Raw genomic sequence first — 20,566 nt, 5'->3', positions numbered from 1 at the left:
TATGCACAGAGAAATGGGACAAAATGAATGAAATATAATCAGGAGGGAGTGACTCTGGATTTAGCACAGTAGTGACTGCTGGCCTTTGTTGTAGGTTTCTTTGGTAATCAACTTTGAGTTTTCTACCTCCACAGGTCATTGTGGATTTTTGGCTATAACATAAGGCTGTCAATAGGGCAACCTAACAAAGAGGACTGTTTGAGATACCAGGATCAGTTTAACTCCTTTCTTGATGTGATGCCTCTCACAGTTGCTGACCTCATTTGCCAGGGTTCAAGTTTTGGTGGGGCGGGGGGATATGTGTGTCCAGGAGGCACAGGAGGGTAAGAGGAGTGGAGTCAAAGGCTGGAATTTTCCATTATTTTCTTGGAATAATTTTTACTTCTGGAGGAAGAGAAATGGGTATCAAACACTTCAGACATCCTTTGGGGTAGGCTTTCTTCGAGGTAGGCTCTTACCCCAGGTACTGGCTCTTCCCCCAAACACTTGTTTATTTCCTAAACTTACTCAACCATCAAACCACAGAACCTCTCCCCACTCCCGTTGAATTACTCTAAAACAGAACAGGGTCAGCAATAAGTCACTCAACCTCATTTTCTGAACCAGATCTGGAAGGTGAACTCCAGTGACAAAGGAGATTTCCCTCAGATGCATTTGGGATAACAGGGAAGAAGAAATGACAGCCTCTGTTACATTTTTTTGGTACAGGGTTTACTATTTTAGGAAACAAACACATAATTATGAAAAAATTGACTTGGAAACTGGAAACAAGTGAAAAAGTCCAAAGATGATATTACAAAGGTCTGTGTCTCATTTTATTCTGAACATGGATTGCTATGATTGAATATTGAGTTGGATGTCAATAAATGTGACTAACTTAGCACCATTAGTGATACTTGTACACTGAAGTATCTCATCCTCCTTACAAGTTATAACAATCTTAAAATAAGTCTTATTTATAAAAATAAATGATCTTCAAGACTTTTTTATAACCATACATGCTAAGTGCTCAGTAAGTCTTTGTAGAAGTGCGATAATTTAATAATACTAAAGATTCAATGTGCACACATTTAAAAAATTTTTAAAAATCTTGCAAAAGAAAATCTGCAAACATTTATTGACAGTTTTCTAGGTACAAAGCAATGATAAACCCAGGTCCCCACCATCATTGTAAAAGGCCCACATGTGAGGGGCCCAAACACCCATGTTAGGCAGAATCAAACAAGTATTGGGAAGAGAGGAGAAATAAGTACCTCTCAATGCAACTGAAAAGTCAGAGTGAACTTAATATATCCCAGGCATTTTGTTGTTGTTGCCACTCATAAGTTTGCATTCATGTGCCTTGTAACAGTAAGAGGTCTCACAAAGAGAAGTCTGCCTATTAGTCATCCATCTGTACAGATAAGCCCCATTCTTCCATAAATTGCTTGAGATAGGCTTCCTTTTCTCCTACTGGCTTGTCTGGAGTTGCCTCTTGGTAGAGTCTAGATAAAAGTCCCTCCCTTGTGTGTCTCGTGTACCCAGAATGCTCACATCCCTCTGTATAGTGTTCAACATTGGGCAAGGAAGGCATACACAGCTTGCCAGACCAGGGATCCCAATCCACCAGCATGGTCAATGGCTCTTTCTCTGGCACCTCTTCTGTGTCCATGTGCTCCTGTGACTGGAGGTCTACCTCTCTGAGCTGAAGGGTGTATGAATTACATTGCGTTTGGGGTTCTGAGTTTGCCAAAACTGCTTGCTGCTCAAATAATGTTCCTTGTACAGACACCTCTTCTAGCAAACTGAGCTTCTGATCTTCAGGCTTTACACAAAAGGGACTTGTTCTAACATCATATTCACACATAATGGCTGCTTTATCTGTGGTGTGTGTTCTGATGAGGGACACTTGCTGGGTAAGAGAAAGACCATTGGTGATTTCTTCCGAGTCACAGAAAGGGTCCACCAAGTGTGAAGCATACCCTAAGTGTTTCACCTCCATACCCTCTGGATGGGGCTCCTGGTCCCAGCAGGTCCCGGCATCATTCATGTCCATCACATCATTGCTTTGTTCTATGCAACTTATATCCTTATGAGACATTTTAGAATCTTCCAAAATACTGAGGGTGATAAAGTTAATCACAATTTTTTCAGCAGGGATGCAGAATCTTTTGTTAAGTTCATTTCCATAAATCAAAATCTATAAAGAGAGAAGAGAATATTTTTCACCTTTTCATTTATAGTGACATGAAAAGAAGAATTTAAGGTGTTGGCAGGTAGTTTTAAAGACCCACTCTTACTAGCTCAAACAAGTGAAATTATGCTTGGAATATACAGAAAATCTCACTCATATGGAATCAAGAGACCCAAGATCCATGAAATACCAGTTGAATGTAAAGTACTTCACAGGGTGGGCACTTATCCAACCCAAGGGTCAAGATGAGACTGTCTTTCCTTTAGCTGGATGAGGGAATACAAGGGAGTAATTTAACTTCTCAAACCTTGGTTCTTACTTCTCAAATATCAGTTCTTTTCTATGAAACTAGAATTGTTGCTACATGAAGACAGGTAAAGCTTAATTGTGACTATTTGTAAAACTGCTTTGTTATTTGCTTTGTGTGAGGCGAATGTGATAACCACTACACTACGGGAACTCCTTATTTGCTTTGTACATGACAAAAAGCTTATCACCTGGGCTGCCAGCCCCTTTTGGGATATATCATAATGAACATGAAATGGGACATGAAAACTGGACATGAAAAGAGAGTAAAAAGTATGAGTCAGATTTGTTTTACTTACTTTCCTGACATACAATTCTTAACAAACTATATAAAGTCAACAACAAACACAAAAATGAAATTGAAGTTGACCTGCTAGTTCATGTCAATTAGAAAAACTCCAAATCATACCATAAAGAATCATTTGAGTTTAAAATTTTCTGGGTTCAGTGAAAAATAGCTATTATCTAAGAGACTGTCAACAATGAGTTACAGTCCTCCTTGACTAGTTACAGTCCTGTATTATCCTATGATTGTTGTTCATTAAACAATATAAAGGTAAAGGCCCTCCAATTGATCGTCGATTTGCTCGAGCAGGCCCAGTAACGTCTCCATTGGAGACTTTGTTGTTACTGTGTTTGGCATATCGAATACTCTCGGTAGCTTGCCAGGCTCTCTGAGAGGGTCAGCCATGTTGGCCGCTTGTAAGGTGAACGTCCTACCCGCTGTGCTATCGCTTCTGTCTTAATCATTTTTTTTTTGTGGAAGGGGCCTCCCATCAGCACCCAGGAGGCCGGAGGGTCACTCCAAGCTTGGTATAATGCTAGGCCTGAAGGTGTGATCCTGCTCGGGCCCTGCCATGCCAAGGACCACCAGGTCCACCCTTGCAGTGCTCTTGGGTTTTCAGGGTTACACTGGGTGATACTTTGGAGGCCAGATGCTCCCAGAGATTGAAAGGAGTCAGTCACATGTAAGATCTGTGTCCTAGTATTATTAAGTTCCTGACCCCATATCTCATAATTTTACAAAGTTTTTAATTAAAAAGTCACATGGTGAATTCTATGCAAATCCCTTCTAAGAAAGACTTTCCTAGACTCTTAACAAAGCTCCATCTAAATCTTACATAAAAAAACTAGAAAACAAAAACCCAAACAAAACCAAATTAACAGGAATACATGTTTCAAGTATATATAAACAAAAATTGCAAAGATCCATAAGAAATACTTTTTATCACTGAAATACAAGTCACTTTGGATCCTTTCTGTACATAATGCATACGCACAGGGTTTAATACTACTTTCTTGCTTCTCCTTGTTGTGAATGATTAGATGATAATTAGAGGATGATATTTTCCTCCTAAATGTGTTTCTTCTCCATGTTCTTGTCTTCAGCTCTATATCCTGCTCTCTTCTTTTAATCTTTCATTTTTCCCCCACAGGATATCTGCTACAGTATCAGATTTGTTTAAATTATTTCTACTTTTACTTACCCTAATTATATCCTAGTTATGATCTAATCAAATCTAAAAACATAGCATTGTCCATGACACTTTTCACACAAAACTTTTTGGAGATTTCTCTTTGCCAGCTCTTGAGAGTAACTTGCCAATTTCCCTGGTATTTGTACCTACCATCCCCCTGAAGTTTCATCATCTCATTTTCACAGCTTCTCATCAGAAACCTTATGGCTGAGCAATATTATGTGGTTGACCAAGCATCTTTCCATCATTAGCCTTGTTCTTTCCTCTGTTTTAGGTAAATGTTCTATCTCTACAATAACCATCTTTAATAACCAAATCCAGGCATGAGAACTCCAGATGTTCCCAATGAGTTTTAGTGCCTTCTCGATCTCCACGAAAGTACCAGCTTTCAACTTGCCTTCATACATAATATTGAAATTCTATTTTCTAGAAGAGAATCACTTTCTAGAATAGAAGGGGTCATGAGACAATTTATTGGCTTACCTCAATATCTGTTCTAACACTCTACTGTGGTCATTAAGTAAAGCAATCTTTGGAAAATCTAAGACATTTTTCTTTTTGTTTATATCAGTAAGTTATTCTGGTACAGAAAGCATCAAGCATCATTTAATTTATCAATTATTTTAACTTTAAATTTTCTCTCCTCTTATAACTGTTTGGAGGTATATTGTTATAATAAAAACTCTGGCCACACTAAACACTTACCAAATTTTCTGGATGTTTCTCTTTTCCAAGATGTATGTATCTATACATGAAATACCCCATCACAGAAAAAATAAATACAGTAATAGATATTGGCATAATATACCATAAGATGATTTTAACCTTCAATGTTAGTGTTTGATCTGTAAAAAAATAAGAGATGAGGGACATGGTTTGTTATGGTAAGAAAACACTGACAACGTCAAGAGGCTTTGAGAGTTGTTATTACACTTATGAGTTCGGTTTCTCATAAATTGAAATGCTTGACCTAAATGTTATAAGGGCTTTCAGGATCTTCCTTTCTTAGAGAACATGTAGTTCTAAGAGAACATATGGACCCATCTCAGACTTTTAGAATAAGAATGACTCAACGTCCCTAGTCAGCAGATATTCCAAAATTTTGTATCTGGCTATGAGATTCATGTTGTTTCTTATATATGAAGGTCAGTTTGTGCAACCCTTCAAATCAAACAATAAAACCTTCTTGTGAAGAAACCATTAAACTACTCCATTTTTTCATGACACTTATTTGACTCAATATTTTCCTTATATTTAGCAAAGAATAAGAAAATATGGTATTACTCTGTGACTCATATTACATAATTTGGATGGATGTTCTGGAAAAGACTGGATCTTGGGGATGTGTATAGGAAGATGGCTAAGCTGTGTGTACTGAGAGTGGCAATATTTTTTTTCCAAGGCATGACATAGGTTCGTGATCTAGAGGAATGAAAAGACCTAGTCACTAATTTTAAGAAAAAAAGTCCTGGCCACCAGTGGTCAGACTATACAAAAAAAGAGAGCTCCTGGAGACTAATTTATAATTGCTATTGTCCTATGAGGTACTTGAAATTTGTGATGGTAAATTTTAGGTGTCAACCCAGATAAATCATCAAGCATTTCAGATATTTCTATTCTGCAATTTTGTTTGATTCTGCTTTGTTTTTTGGGTCACACCAAAATTAAGCTGTGCTCAGTGCTTACTTCTGGCTCTGTACTTAGATATCATTTCTGGTAGGCTTGGCCAGATGGTATAGAGTGCCAGGGCTTGAACCAGGGTCAGCTCCATACAAAACAAGTGCCCTTTTGAATGTATTATTTCTCCATCTTTGAAATAAATTTTTTAAAGGTGAGATTAACATTTAAATTGTTAGACTAGACCAGAGGTTCCCAAATTTCTATTGACCTGCCACCTCCTTTACAAAAGAAAAATCACATAGTTTAAGTTATATAAAAATTACTTTAAAAAACAAGAGTAAATGTATTTTCTTTTAGAGAACTAATAGAATTTGCCTCCGAGGCCCCTACCCTCTAACCACCGACCATTCTAGAGCCCACTGTGGAATTGTGGAAAAGACTAGAGTAGATCAAAGCAGCTGACTCTATAATGCAGGAAGGTCATATTCAATAAGCTGATGGATTTAATAGAAAAAAGCTGATGATGCTGAGGAGGGCAGAAAATTCTGCCTGCAGACGGTCTCCAGACAAGTATTGCAGTATCAGCTTTGTCTTTTTTCTCCATCCTGGGGGCCTCCCTGCAGATTTTATACTTAACAGATTCCACAAACATGCTATATACGTATGTATACATATATCTGTATACACACATATATGTATGTATGTATCTCCAAACAAACATATATATGTATATATGTATGTATATGAGTCTCCAAACAAGCACTTACATATTCCTAGTAGGACAGTAGGAAAAGGTTTTAGCACAAATGACAAAGGTTCTAGAGCTTTCCTCACATACTAGTAAAGTTAGCAAGTGTACCCTGGGAGTATTCTAATCATGTCACTGATGAATGATGCTCCATCCTGAGAGGAAAAAATTATCCAGCTAAAGACTAAGTATAAATATTATGGACCATGAAGTGACTATCCTGGCCCCTGTAAGAATTCTAGGTACAGGACCAAGTGCAGAATCTTCGCTCTGAACAATCCCAAAGGCCATATATGTGGTCAGGTTCTATCCAGAGGGGTTTCTACTCCACCATACTGATACTGTAGATGGCAAAGGACCATCTGCTCCTACTTTAGGTTCTTACTCAATCCTGTCCTCTTCATGAAATTCCTGGTCTCTGGACTGAGTTTTCCTTAATTAAAAAGAGTAATGACAATGACTGATGGCCTTTCGTGCATACTAGCACATGTTTGCTATAATAAGTCTAATAAGTCTTATTGGTATCTTAGGAATTGGGGATTCTACAGAGAATAAATATTGCTGGAAGAATAGTCCCTAAAAAGTCAGAGTGATTTTAAAAGAAAAAGTTGGCTTTTATGGAAATTTGTAAGAAAGGTATCTCTGGGATCTAACAGCTTGGATGTCTCAGAAAAAATTAGAACTAGAAATCGGGCCTCATTTCTTGGTTCTATTTCCAGGACTGTTGGCTCCACTTGCTAAGTATTTAATTTAATCTGCACTTTAGTTGTGTTTGCTCTTCCAACTGTTTAAATGAGTTCTGCTGGAAAGTTGTGCCTACCATTTGGCCACTGATCAAAGTGTTAGCAAACAGAACCCCTTTTCCAAATAATTTCTTCAATCTGCCTCATTCTACCTTTTGCTTGCTTGCCATATTAGCTTCATTTGACATACGGTGGAGAATCCTTAATTTCCAAGGAAAATGTCTGACAAAGGGAGAGATTCAACAATTTCACTCTTGGTATGTATTGTCCAGATGCCCTTGTATGCCTTATGACAGAAACAGTGTCACTTCATTATGAGGTTGGAGGGATAAGGGAGGCAGCCTCTGTGTCATGGGACTAGGCGACAGAAGTAGGCTTGGTGGAAAGGCTGTGGCCTTCATCTGGGGTCAGTGGGTGTGGAAGAGAAGTAGTAAGCTAGAGGACCATTCAATGAAAGTAAGCTTTAGGCTTTACTTTCAATGTTCATGTTTTAATACAAGGTTCCTTTACTCTGGGGAACAAACATGAAATGAGTTTTGTCCCCCCAGCCCTGTGTCTTCTCACAAGGAGAAACTCCCTCATCGCAGTTCCCTGACAGCTATGTTCTGAAATGTGAGTGGTCAAATAAAAGAGGGAGGGGAGGCCATGGGAATGAGTTGGTGATTACAGACTTTCTGATCCAGGAGTCCTACAGAGAACTGTATTAGAAGGCACCATGCAGAACCTGTGATTTGTACGATTGAGGGAGAACAGAAGAGTTAGTCTTAATATTGCTTTGTTCTGTATAGATGACCAACAAGCATATGAAAAAGTGCTCAATGTCACTCACGATTTGGGAAATGCAAAGCACAGCAGCAATGAGAATTATGCATATGAGAACGTCTGGAAACAACCACTGTTTGGCAGGTTGTGGTGAGAAAGGAATCCTTTATCCTCTGTGGTCGGAATGTCATTGAAATGAGGGCAATATGAAGGACTATGAAAAGTTAGGAATATTTTTGGTAGTCCTTCATAGGACCAGTACTATACTTCTTTACATCTATCCCCAAAACACAAAAAATTAATTTGAAAGGATTTATGCAATATATGCACACCTATGTCTATCAACATACTTAGTACAATAGTCAAGTTATGGAAACAGCTTAAGTGACTATGGATGAACAGATTAAGAATCTGTGGCACAGATAAGCAATGGAATACAATGAAGCTATAAGAAAGAATAAAATCATGCCATTTGCAGCAACACAGATGGAAATAGAGAATATCATGCTAGTGAAGGAAAGGCATAGATATAAAATAATCTTTTCCATATGTGGGACTTAAAGATACACAGCAAGGTAGCAACAAAGGCCCAAAGGCAATGTAATGGAACAACTAATCTATGCAATTGAGTTGGAGGATATTTAGAGTGAGGGATTTGGGGGCCCTTGCAAGAGGGAGGTGAGTATACTGGTGATGGGTGTGGTGTTGGAATTGGAATTAGGTGCTTAGGAATAATTATTGTAGTATTGTAAGTCACAGACTCTCAATCAGAGTTTTCTTTAAAAATAATGTTTTGTTCTAGTCATAAAACTGTCTAATATTCAGGAAGACCAGATATCTCCTATTATATACCAGAGAGACTTTTTAAATGATGTGCATGAAAGTTCCTAATTACTACTATCTTGTAGGGTATGGGGAGGACTTGCAAGTGGTGCTGAGGAGGCTCAAGGGCCCCCATAGCAGCTTCTGGCCAAGTGGGCCAGCAGTTTAATATGAGGTCCTAGTGATGTGCTCTTGAGTCTTTGAGGGCTCCACCCAGCAAAGCTAGGGAGCACCCTGAGGTGCTAGATATAGAGCCAGCATTGGCTGTTTGCAAGGCATGTACCTTAATCCTTGTACTATCTCTGACCCTTCTTTTTTTTTTATATATTTTTAAGGCATGTATCTTGAGTGGGTTGTTGGCATCAAAAACCAAAATTGGTGTTGAGAATTCCTAAAGGGGGTGAAATACACCCTAATGCTGGTCAAGTTCAAAGGCAGAATCTGAGGCTGGTTCAATACATCTCTGATGATAGTTATCTCTACCTTGCTTCAACCTGTTTTTAAATATCTAAATCAAGGTTAGATATGATTTGCCAAAATGTGTCTCCACTGACATTCATCCTTCTAGTTGAACGTGCTTTTCTTAGTCAAACCAGTTGAGGTTTTTGAAAGTTTTACCTTTTAAAGTACTGACACACTGTGTCTCGGAAGGCTGAGCAAGGCGAGGAGGTCCTGGTACAATGGACTGCACATGGATGCAGTACAGGGTGTCTGGTTCCAGCCAACTGAGGGCCAGTGTGTGGTTGGTAACACACTGGTTCCACTAGCAAAGAAATTGAAACAGAAGTGAAAGTCAATTTCCAGCAGGAAACAAAAGACCACAATCCCTGTATATTCATTCCCTAACACTAAGTGCTTCATTTTCAGTATTAAAATACAATTTTCCTTTAGTTTGGTAGAACATGGTCAGGAACTAGAACACTTCTGGGAAAAAGAATGGATATCATTATCCCAGGCTGTCCCATTTTCTTGTTTTCTTGGAGATTGACTGATGTTATTTAGATAAAAGTGCTCCATTTGCTGTCTACTCAAAGGCAACATGAGACTCCATGAGCAAAGATTTTCTGCTAAAGAAAATTTACCAGAAGTTCTTTAAGATTTTATACATCAGTTACAATGAGATATTATTTGATATCTCTGTGAATACCACAGCTTTCTAGATTAATATGCAGAGAATTAAAGCACCGGGGCTGCTATTCATTTCAACATCAGCGGCCAAAAAGTGACAAATTTTATGTCCCAAATCCATTTCAGGCTTACCATTATATTTGATTTAGTATTATATATGGATACATTATACTTCATATTAGAGTATATTTGTTGCATGGAAATGGAAATATCTTCTGGATTTTTCTTCCACTTTTCTGGAGATGTCAGAATAATAAAAATAGATTTCTCATCCACTGTTAAAGCAACTTCCGGTGGGCCAATTTGTGCTTTAAATCAAGAAAAGAAGAAATGGTCATATTTAGATGTAAAAAATCAACTGATAAAATACTATTTCACAATTCTTTTTTTTTGATCACTCAGGAGTATATTATGCAAAGGTTCTGTTGGTGTCAGTAAACAGAAGTAAGTATACAAATACCAATATTTTGGTGACACATTCTCTTTTGAAATTTGTGAAAGCACTACTTTTATACATTTTAAGTTTTTCTCCTTTCTTTCTTTCTTTCTTTCTTTTAAAATTTTATTGAATCACTGTGAGATAGTTACAAGCTTTCATGTTTGGGTTACAATCACACAATGATCAAACACCCATCTTTCCACCAGTGCAGATTCCCCACCACCAATATTCTCAGTATACTCCCTCTTTCATACCCTCCCCCTGCTTTCATGGGCTTTATGGCTTGCAATACAGACCCTGGGAAGTTATCATGTTTGGTCCTTTATCTACTTTCTGCACACATCTCCCATCCCGGCTGATTCCTCCAGTTATCTTTTTCTTAATGAGCCCTTCTCTATTCCAGCTGCCTTCCCCCTTTTGCTTATGAGGCAGGGTTCCAGCTATGGAGCAATCTATCTGTCCTGTGTATCTACTATCCTTAGGTGCCAGCCTCATGTTATGTTGTTTTATACTCCACAAATGAGTGCAGTCCTTCTATGTCTGTCCCTCTCTTTCTGACTCATTTCACTTAGCATGATAGTCTCCATGTCTATCCATTTATAAGCAAAGTTCATGACTTCATCTTTTCTGACAGCTGCATAGTATTTCATTGTGTAGATGTACCAATGTTTCTTTAACCAGTCATCTGTTTTTGGGCACATGGGTCGTTTCCAGGTTTTGGCTATTGTGAACAGTGCTGCAATGAACATATAGGTACAGATGTCATTTCTACTGTGCTTTTTTGTATCATCAGGATATATTTCCAGAAGTGTTATTGCGGGGTCATATGGAAGCTCAATTTCTAGTTTTTGAAGGACTGTCCATATTGTTTTCCAGAAAAAAATATGGAACGCTTCACGAATTCGCGTGTCATCCCTTCGCAGGGTTCATGCTAATCTTCTCTGTATCGTTCAAATTTTAGTATATGTGCTGCTGAAGCGAGCACACTATTACACAATTCTACTGGCACCAAAGCTCTAAAATCACCTCTCTTCCAGTAGGTGTCTCAAATGGTCTACTGTGAACCTGTGTTCTGTCAAATCTTGAAATAATCATTTCAAACATCCTGACAATGCTTAAATGGCAAATTCAATTTTTGTAATTTTTTAGTTTCTAGTCACATGGAAAAACAATACTTGCTGATGGTAAATTTGCTAAAAGTACTTAGGAAATGCCTGTCATGTGAAAAATTGGTGATAAACAAAATGGCTATAATTTGATAAGTGGTAAAACTCAGATGTGCAGAAATGGAACACTGCTAAAGACTCTTGGAGAAATGATAAGAATGATCTAAAATAGAATTTGGATAACTTTTCCATAAAGGTCCAGACAATAAATATTTTGGGCTTTATAGCACCTGGAATCTTTGATGTAATGATTACTAAAATAATAGTTTAAAAAAAACCCATTCTTACTGTAGGAAAACAGAAAGAATACAATTGCCTTGATTCTGAGAGCAATTTGCTGCCTTCTGACTAAGAAAGGGATCAGGAAATGACCCAGCTCCGGGGCCCTTCCTGCTTTGTCCTTTCTATGACAGCAGGTCCCAGAAGGTCTTCCATGATTGAGTAAATCACAGATCATAGAATGAAGAAATTTAAAAAAAAGCAAATACTGGAAATGTTCTTTAATTCTGTTACACCTAGACACGCTATCATCACGCTGTCAAGTCTGCAACATAGTATGACTTTAGTGTGATGATCAAAACCATCTTCAATCAAGTTTGTGGGCATAATAATGTTTTACAAACTCATTCAGAGGTTACAAAAAAGACCTGTCAGTCATTTCGAATAAATGATGCAATACAATAAAATGTGATTGTATTGGCAGGGAGGGTCAATTGTGTATCTGGGAAGATCTTAGTGATTGTGGTCAAAACTTTCATTCTAGAGGTGAGACTCTGACATCCAGCCAGGTGAAGCCTCTTGGGGTGGTCACTCCACCAGCTGATGAACAGAGTCAGAGGAACAGCAGAAAAGATTCATGCAGAGACATGTCTCCTAGTACAAGGCTATTTAAGAGAGAGACACCACTACCCCAGGTCAGATAATTTTGATCGTAACAGGCTATTGTGATACTTACTTTCTAAAAATGGATAGAATCTTCCAGTTTCTGCCCATTTTGAACAATTTGTTTCCCAAATGGCCTTAACTCTGGCATAATACTGGTGTTCATAGTCAGACGTTTCAGAAGAGAGATCGCAGTAGGTTCTATTGATAGTTCTACAGTCGGATTTTTTCAGCCATTTTTTTTGCCCATATCTGTAAAGAAGAAAAGTGAATTAATGATGAGGTTCCCTCTCTGGCTGACAATAGGAAAGAAATCAGTCATTATATAAAACTGAATGGGACTAAAGACCTTCTCTTCAGAACAACAAAAGTACCTGTCATCAAGATAAAAAAAGAATCCACTTTTGCTGCTGGCATTTTTTTTCATTAGTTGTCAGGAGCATGAGTCAGAGTTTCTGTAATCACCTTTCTTTTCTGTAAATTATAATGTGGATAGTACATTTTGAAAGCATCTATTTTATTATACTTGGGATACAGGAAAGAAATTCATTTGTGTGATTAATTCTAGTAATTATCTGTATAAGTGTGTTTAATCCACTAGGTTTTCAAAGATCAGTTTCGTGGTAGTTTAAAGAAAAGTTAGTTTTCTTTTCATCCTTTAGAAGAAAAATTACCTTGATATTCTTATAACATAAAAAAGTAATTACTTGCCATCAGGGACTCTGGGGGAAATACCCTCGGTTGGAGTATTTACCTAAATCTGCATTTTCAATAATTACAGCCATGAGGATATTCACTAGGTAACTAACATTTTCTTTGCTTTAGTAAAAAAGTACAATGCCCAGGATGGGGAGATAGCTCAACTGGTAGAGTTTGATCCTTAAGTACTCCATGGCTCCCAAGCATCACCAGCTATAACCCTGGTGGCCCCCAGCACTGCCAGGCCAAGCAACAAGACGTCTCGGTCCCTAGCACAGGCCCACACAGCCTGTCAGAGTGTGGACATGCTGACCATGCCCCTCTCACTAAAGATGACTTATACATAAAATACATATGTATACACACACACATACACACACACACACCATCCATAGTAAATAGGGAGTAATAAGTATTTGAAGGAGACAGTATTTTGCTGGAAGCTATGGAAGGGATTAAAAAGTTGTGTGTGTATTTGTGTGTGTGTGTGTGTGCGTGTGTGTGTGTTAGAAAGTTAATTCTGGTGGCAACACAGAGAATGTTTTGGGTTGGTGGTTGTAGCCTGGGGAGCTGTTAAGAAGACATATTAGTGGTCCAGGTGGAAGAGTTTTGTAACGCTAACAAAGTGTGGCAGTGGAATTAGTGACCAGGCAAAGGAAAGACTGAGAGATAGAACTTTTGTGAGAAGTCCATGTGGAGAGGAAGAAAATTAGGATGTAAGGGGTAAGGCCTCTTTATCTTTGGCATTCATGTGCTCAGTTGTAAAGAAGGAAAGGAAGGCTGAAGAAAAGTGGTTTTGGGAAATGGGAGTGCAGAAGAAACAGATCATAGGTCTGGTTATGTTATACTGAGGTTTCAGTAAATAAAAAAAATGTTTGAGGCAAATGTTGAGTGAGCACTGGAAGCACAACTAGGAGAATATGCAAGGGAGAGATAAACTATTTTGAAGTCAATGGCATAAAACTGTACATAGAATGACAGGCTTGAACAAATTGCCCATGAAGAAAGCAAAACCTAGGGAAGAATTTTAGTCACATTAAGATGGAAACGGTGGCTACATGATACTCTAAGATGCGAGAACTAGAGGGCTCAGGAAAACTGGACATCACAAAAATCAAGGAAAGAGATAGGTTGAGAAGAAGGAAATGTTCACTTTGACCAAATATTGCCTAAGTTTAAGGATAGCCTCCGTTTTCAGGATGTGAATTTCTCTGAGAATTTCAGCAGATTTTTGAGATATATGTTTAACTTCTTTACCTACCAAAATACAATAAAATACAGTTAAATCTTGTTGAAAAACTTTTTTATCCCTATGATCATCGTTACCAAGGGGTTACCAAACATTTATCAACTATGAGTCAGAAGAAATATATTCTATATGATGACCTAGCTCACAAAGCCATCAATATAGCTAATAGAAGGAAACAATGATTTTATAATACTGAAGATTTAATACATGCCATGTGATCATTTATTTTTCATTCTAGTCTACCCCACAACATCTCAATCCTTTGCATAAAAAATAATGCTAGTTATGTCTCTCAAAATTGATTTAACCATAAACATATTTTGATTTGAGATTGGAAAAATATTACCATCATATTTGAGCCCTTAAAATTTGTTCCTGTACCTGAGTCAGGGCAGTTTTCTCATAACAGATTTTCATAAAGGATAAAATGCTCCTTACTGGATATTGGACAAAATGCTTTGTAAGTCAGACAAGTTGACAGACATAAATCATTTCATAAATAAAGGTAAAGGTAAAGGCCCTCCCGTTGTTCATCGATTTGCTCGAGTGGGCCCAGTAACGTCTCCATTGGAGATTTTGTTGTTACTGTGTTTGGCATATCGAATACATCACGGGTGGCTTGCCAGGCTCTGCCGTGTGGGCAAGATACTCTCGGTAGCTTGCCAGGCTCTCCGAGAGGGGCGGAGGAATCGAACTCAGGTCGGCCATGTTGGCTGCGTGTAAGGCAAACGCCCTACTGCTGTGCTATTGCTCCAGCCCCATTTCATAAATACTATGGTAGTAATGATTATGAATTGTAAAATGTGATGTATGACTCTCAGAAATCTTATTGTTTTCTGCTAAGGCTATGAAATATTTATCAAGTACTTATTATGTGCTGGAATCAGGGCTTAGGATTTGTAAACTTACTATCATGTAACTCAAAATAACCTAGGAAGTAGGTGTCATTATTTTCATCCATTTTTAGAGATAAGGAAACTGAGGCTGAGCAAGACAGATTAAATGAATTGCTCAAGTTCATAGGAATAGTAAGGGGAATATTTAGAATTTAGAGTCACTTTTTCCTGATGCCCAAGTGCGTGCTTTTAGTAATACACTATATTTTTTGCATGAAGTTGTCTTGACAAATATAATTAAACTTCTGTTTAAATTTCACTTTTTACTGCCTGACTGTTTCAATGTCTGTTTTATCCGTGAACCTTCTTTATGTTTCAATGTCATATATAGTACAACAGATAGGGTGCTTGCTTCGCATGAAACCAACTTGGCTTTGATTCCTGCCATCCTATACATGGTCCTCCATGCCTAGCCAGAAGTGAGTCAGGACTAAGTCCTGAGAATTGTTAGGTGTGACCCAAAATGGAACAAAAACAAACAAAAGAAGCAAAAATAAAGAGAACAAGAGTTCTGAGCTGAATAGATGGTGGGGATGAACATGTTAACTATTACCTTGGAAATTACTGAATAAAGGTGGGACTATATGTGGTCCAGGTGCAAGGTGATATCAGAATTATTTCATGGGTTGTCCAGCATGTATAAAAAATAATGCACTGATTAAAGAGTACCTTAATTTTCCACAATTATTTCATAAAACAATAGAACTTTGATTAATTTTTATTTGGAAAACAAATTGGCATTTCACGTGTTTTGTGAAATCTCAAAAACCAAGGGACATACTTTCAATTTTTAATTTTTTTTTTAAGTTTTTTGATCCCGGGCTGGAGCGATAGCACAGTGGGTAGGGCATTTGCCTTGCACGCAGCCGACCCGGGTTCGATTCCCAGCATCCTATATGGTCCCCTGAGCGCCGCCAGGGGTAATTCCTGAGTGCATGAGCCAGGAATAACCCCTGTGCATTGCCTGTTGTGACCCAAAAATCAAAAAAAAAATTTTTTTTTGAACCAAACTTGACTCAAAAGCATGCTCATGTAAAATAGAACTTCCCCAAGGTTTTCCAGCTAGATTCAGAGCCTGGCAATGAATCGAGGCCTATTGACTTGGGAGCTCAGTTTGAAGTCCTATACCTGTTCAGCTTTTAGGTGTGCAGGAATGAAGGCACTTCAATAAGGACAGTTTCCTTTCAAATATACTTTTTTAAAGGTTTTACAGTGCAAACGATTTGCTCTTAGAGAGCAATGGGGCTGTTGATTTTCCTTTTAAATCCTTTTCTGAATCACGCAAATAGGTGAAGGCCAGAGCAAGCTCTTTGCTCCACCTAATGGAAAAGGAAGCAAAGACATTCACATGAGTCCTTTCTCTGTAGTGAGATGCTTTTTCCTAAAGCATCAGCTTCTGACAAATTCCTGATCATGATGCCCTAAATAAACGAGGTCATTGTTAATAGAAGTGGAAATCTTTCAGTAATATGAAAAAATAGAATCAAGAGAAAAATACTTCATCCTGAAAACCATTAATCTGAAACATCCGTATATGTGATTTTAGACATCTTACTGGGCTGCTATATACAATGATTAGCTAAATCTACTGAGCACACCACACACATAATTTAATTTGAACTTTAGTAGAAAAACAAAATTGAGGTGAATTCATATGAATATCTAACATTAAAAAGTTTCACCACCACATGAAATACTAGTTCCTAACAAACCGTTTATGTTAAAAAATAGTTTATGAAAAAATTAAGACTTTATTTAAATGATGGACTGTCTTTATTTTAGATGCAACTTAACAGCTCCCCTCTTTTTTGATTAGGAAAATAAGTATTCTTATAGTTTTACCCCACCTTTCAAAGACTTATAAAAAAGTTACGAAACTACATAACCCTGATGTTTTCACTTCATGTTACTAGTCCTTTTGCCATAATTTTGTCATTACCAAGTTCTGGTTTTAGGTTCCTCTTTATCTCAGCATTTTCAGGATAGCATCTATATTTTGTGGGATTTTTATTCTCTCTCTCTCTCTCATGTTACAAAGGAGTGAAATTCTAAATTCTTATTGGCTTGGAGACTGAGCTGTAAGGGTCTAAGGTCAAGCTGTTTTTTCCCTCAGAAGATATATCACTTCTGTTAAGAGCTGGGGACTGAGATCCCATTCTACTTTTTGTATTTGGTCTAGTGGTCAGAAATTATTTTTCCCCCTTAAAGTACAGTACCTTCACCAAGATACATCATTTTCTCATTTTAATTAAATTTCTTTAGACACACATGCTGGAACGATAGCACAGTGGTAGGGCATTTGCCTTACAAGCAGCCAACGTGGACGACCCGAGTTCGATTCCTCCGCCCCTCTCGGAGAGCCCAGCAAGCTACCGAGAGTATCTCGCCCGCACGGCAGAGCCTGGCAAGCTACCCATGACGTATTTGATATGTTTGATATGCCAAACACAGTAAAAACAAGTCTCATGATGGAGACGTTACTGGGCCTGCTCGAGCAAATCGATGAACAACGGGAGGACTGTGACCGTGACCGTGAAGACACACATGCAGTTATGACCTGCGATTCCAGCGAGTCATTATTACCTGCTTCACTATTTTAAATAAAAATTTTTGGGTAACACCCAGTGATGCCCAGGGGTTACTCCTGGCTCATGTACTCAGGAATTACTCCTGGTGGTGCTCAGGGAACCACATGGGATGCTGGGAATTAAACTCAGGTCGCCTGCATGCAAGGCAAACGCCCTACCCGCTGTGCTATCACTCCAGCCCCACCTGCTCCACTATTACTATCAGCTGTAATAGAATTTTTATATCTTTATATCTAAATGCTTATTATTTTCTCAAATCTACACATTTCCTTAAAAAATTCTTCCTGTTTACTTGGACTATTTTCTTTGATATCTCTTCCTCAGCTTTATGATTAGAAATCATATAGTCTATGGACTTCAAAGTTGGCCATCCTTTGTCTGAATGTTCTCCTATTTTCATGGGAAAGTTCTTCAAGAACATTTAACTTGTGTGTGACTGTGTGTTCATGTGTTTTATCTCTTTTTTTCTGTTCCAGTAATTATGAATATATGTCCTATTTGGCTTCTTGTTTTATGGGCATAGGAGTTTGTTGAAAATTAGCAAATGGATAGAGTGAGGGTCTGTCACGTGCATGCTCACCAAGTTTTATTAACCTTTACCAGAGAGCTGGCCTGCCCTTAAGATCTGGGAGTTTAGAAAGACAATGTGAGTCATGTCATTTTTTTAAAATGCCAGAGTATCTCCCGGTAATCCTTTCCTTCTCTCCTTCCTGTACCATTTCACACTCTAGGCTTCTCCATTGGCTGTCATCAATAGCTATATTCATTTGAACTTTATTTCTCCTTCAGTTGCTCCATCTCTGACATCCTGTAGAATCAAACTGGATCCCCAGAAACATTTTATCAGTTTCTTACAGTGGTAATCCCTAGATTTCACATCCTTCAGTAGTTAGGTAAGCCTCTTAGTCCTGTGACATTTATTCTTGTGAAGTTGTTGTCTACTGTTGAAGTTGGAAAAGCAAAAGTTTGCTTTTTCATATCTGTGTTTATTTTGCTTACATTTTCACAGTATATACCTTGCATGCTTTATAACCTGTGACCTGAGTTGTGGCCATCTCTTTTGTTTCTCTGGAGATAGCATTGTCTACTTTGTTTCGTTTTCTTTATTGCTTGCAAAGAGTTTTGGATGGGAGGTAAAAAATAAAAATGCACATTGAATGGTGGACAGTTACTTGCAGAAAACTCTGCGCAGAGCTTTATTTAAAAATGTTTATTTAAACATATTGGAGCTATACACATTTTTAAAATAACATAACTCCAATATGTTTAGATGCTTCAGAGATGACATATTCTTATCAAATGTCATACAACATTTTCATCATTTTTTTCTTTTAAATAAATTCCCATTACCTTATTATTGTCTCCACAAAGAAACCATTGTAACATTTAATCTAATACAACATAACAAGAAAAATTAACATGATCTAAAACTTTTCTTCAAACCCTTATTTCTTGCAATAATATTTGCTCATTTAACAAGTATCTGAGTTTTGTGTTTATAAATGAATTAAAAGAAAAAGAACCAACTTACATAAAATACTGTACAGTGTAAGTGACTTCAACTCCTTGCAGGGCCTCTGGTAGACTCCACTGCAGAATGTTTCTCATGTTTATGGATAGAAATGTGACATTTACAGGTTTAGGCAAACCACCAGAGACACAGGGAACTGAAAAAAGGGTACAGAGGAATTGAGGTCTTAGTGGACATAAAGGCAAACATAATCCCTGTGATGTCTAATCTCCAGATATGGACTTGGTGAGTGTCAACATCCAATACTCATACCTTGTGTATTTCTTTCCAAGTCAAATCTGAGCTGATCCCGTGGTTGACGTTATCCAACAGAATATGGCAGAATGACTCTAGGACTAAGCCTTATGAGCTGGGAGTTTCAACTTTTGCTCTCCAAAAGTCCTAGCTGTCATGTAAAAAGCTGGGCTACTCTGTTGGAGAAAGCATGTCAAAAGCATGCCACAAAAAATGGCAGGGACTCATATGTTTTATTGTCCCCCCTGAAGTCAGCTTTCCCATCAAGGGATTAGAATGTCAGTGTGGACATTTCTGCCCAAACCGGGATGGACTTGAAGCTTCACAAGAGATTTTAAAAGACCAAAGATACATCCAGCTGAACCATAGACAATTTGCAGAATTAGAAAAAATAATAAAATTCTTGTTTTAAACCACTGTTTTGGAGTGGATAGTTATGCACCAATAGATAATGGAAATAACCCCTTTAATATACGCTGAAATAAAATTTAGGTTAGGTCCCCCTGAAAGGCTATCACTTTGGTGGTTAGAACTGTGGCTAGATTTACTAGAGGCTATGATAAAGTAATTATAGAGAAATTAATGAAAGAAAAATGTAAAAATGTATTAAAAAACATTCATTCACTTAACTTGTGCTCTAAGAAATACAGCATTCTGGAGGAAACTTCCATAGAAAGATGATAAAGAAATAAAACCCTAAAAACAAAATTTAAAAGAATGAAAAAATACAGGAGAATTTCTTATATAAAAGGAAATGCATATTGGTAAGGGAGCATAAGGGATAAAAGGTGTATGCCTTGCATGTGGCTGACCCTAGTTCACTCCCTGGCACCCCATGGTCCTCAGATAATTGCTAGGAGCAGCCTTGGAAGTCCTCTGAGCACTACTGAGGTGGCCCTAGGAGCTTATCTTTGGGGCTTGAAATTGAACCAATGGACCATCTGGCCAAGAATCCCTCGGAGGAGCCTCTGTACTACTTGAGTATTACTTGTGAGACCCAAAGGAAAAGATTAAAAAAAAGAAAAAAAATGAGTTAATTTTGAGCAAAAATAAATGAAAAAGATTCAGTAGTAACAAGAATCAAAATGTTAATTTAAAACAT

General features: G+C 37.8%; 1 protein-coding gene and 1 non-coding gene across 2 annotated transcripts; both read right to left on the bottom strand.

Annotated features, from left to right (window-relative positions):
* Positions 1–1,264: 1,264 nt before the first annotated feature.
* On the bottom strand, positions 1,265–19,322 carry IL20RA (interleukin 20 receptor subunit alpha). Its single transcript, XM_056126280.1, has 6 exons — positions 19,231–19,322; positions 12,341–12,519; positions 9,913–10,088; positions 9,271–9,415; positions 4,663–4,802; positions 1,265–2,179 (listed from the first exon to the last, which is right to left on the bottom strand). The coding sequence occupies exons 1-6, from the start codon at positions 19,305–19,307 to the stop codon at positions 1,382–1,384; spliced, it is 1,515 nt and encodes a 504-aa protein (XP_055982255.1). The 5' UTR covers positions 19,308–19,322; the 3' UTR covers positions 1,265–1,381.
* LOC130034914 (U6 spliceosomal RNA) lies at positions 11,098–11,204 on the bottom strand. Its single transcript, XR_008794209.1, has one exon. It is a non-coding gene; the product is annotated as a U6 spliceosomal RNA (small nuclear RNA).
* Positions 19,323–20,566: the final 1,244 nt, after the last annotated feature.

The sequence above is a fragment of the Sorex fumeus genome, unplaced genomic scaffold (assembly GCF_029834395.1).
Source record: "Sorex fumeus unplaced genomic scaffold, SorFum_2.1 ptg000061l, whole genome shotgun sequence".
Lineage (NCBI taxonomy): Eukaryota > Metazoa > Chordata > Mammalia > Eulipotyphla > Soricidae > Sorex > Sorex fumeus.
Note: the sequence above shows the minus strand (reverse complement) of the source record. Positions and strands in the feature narration are given on the sequence as shown.

Excerpts from the sequence above, each read along its gene's own strand:
- IL20RA (XM_056126280.1), bottom strand. The coding sequence starts at position 19,307 with ATGAGAAACATTCTGCAGTGGAGTCTACCAGAGGCCCTGCAAGGAGTT. Across the intron at positions 12,520-19,230 it reads TACACTGTACAGTATTTTAT|ATATGGGCAAAAAAAATGGC; the intron begins GTAAGTTGGTTC and ends TCTTCTTTACAG. Across the intron at positions 2,180-4,662 it reads AGAAACATCCAGAAAATTTG|ATTTTGATTTATGGAAATGA; the intron begins GTAAGTGTTTAG and ends CTCTCTTTATAG.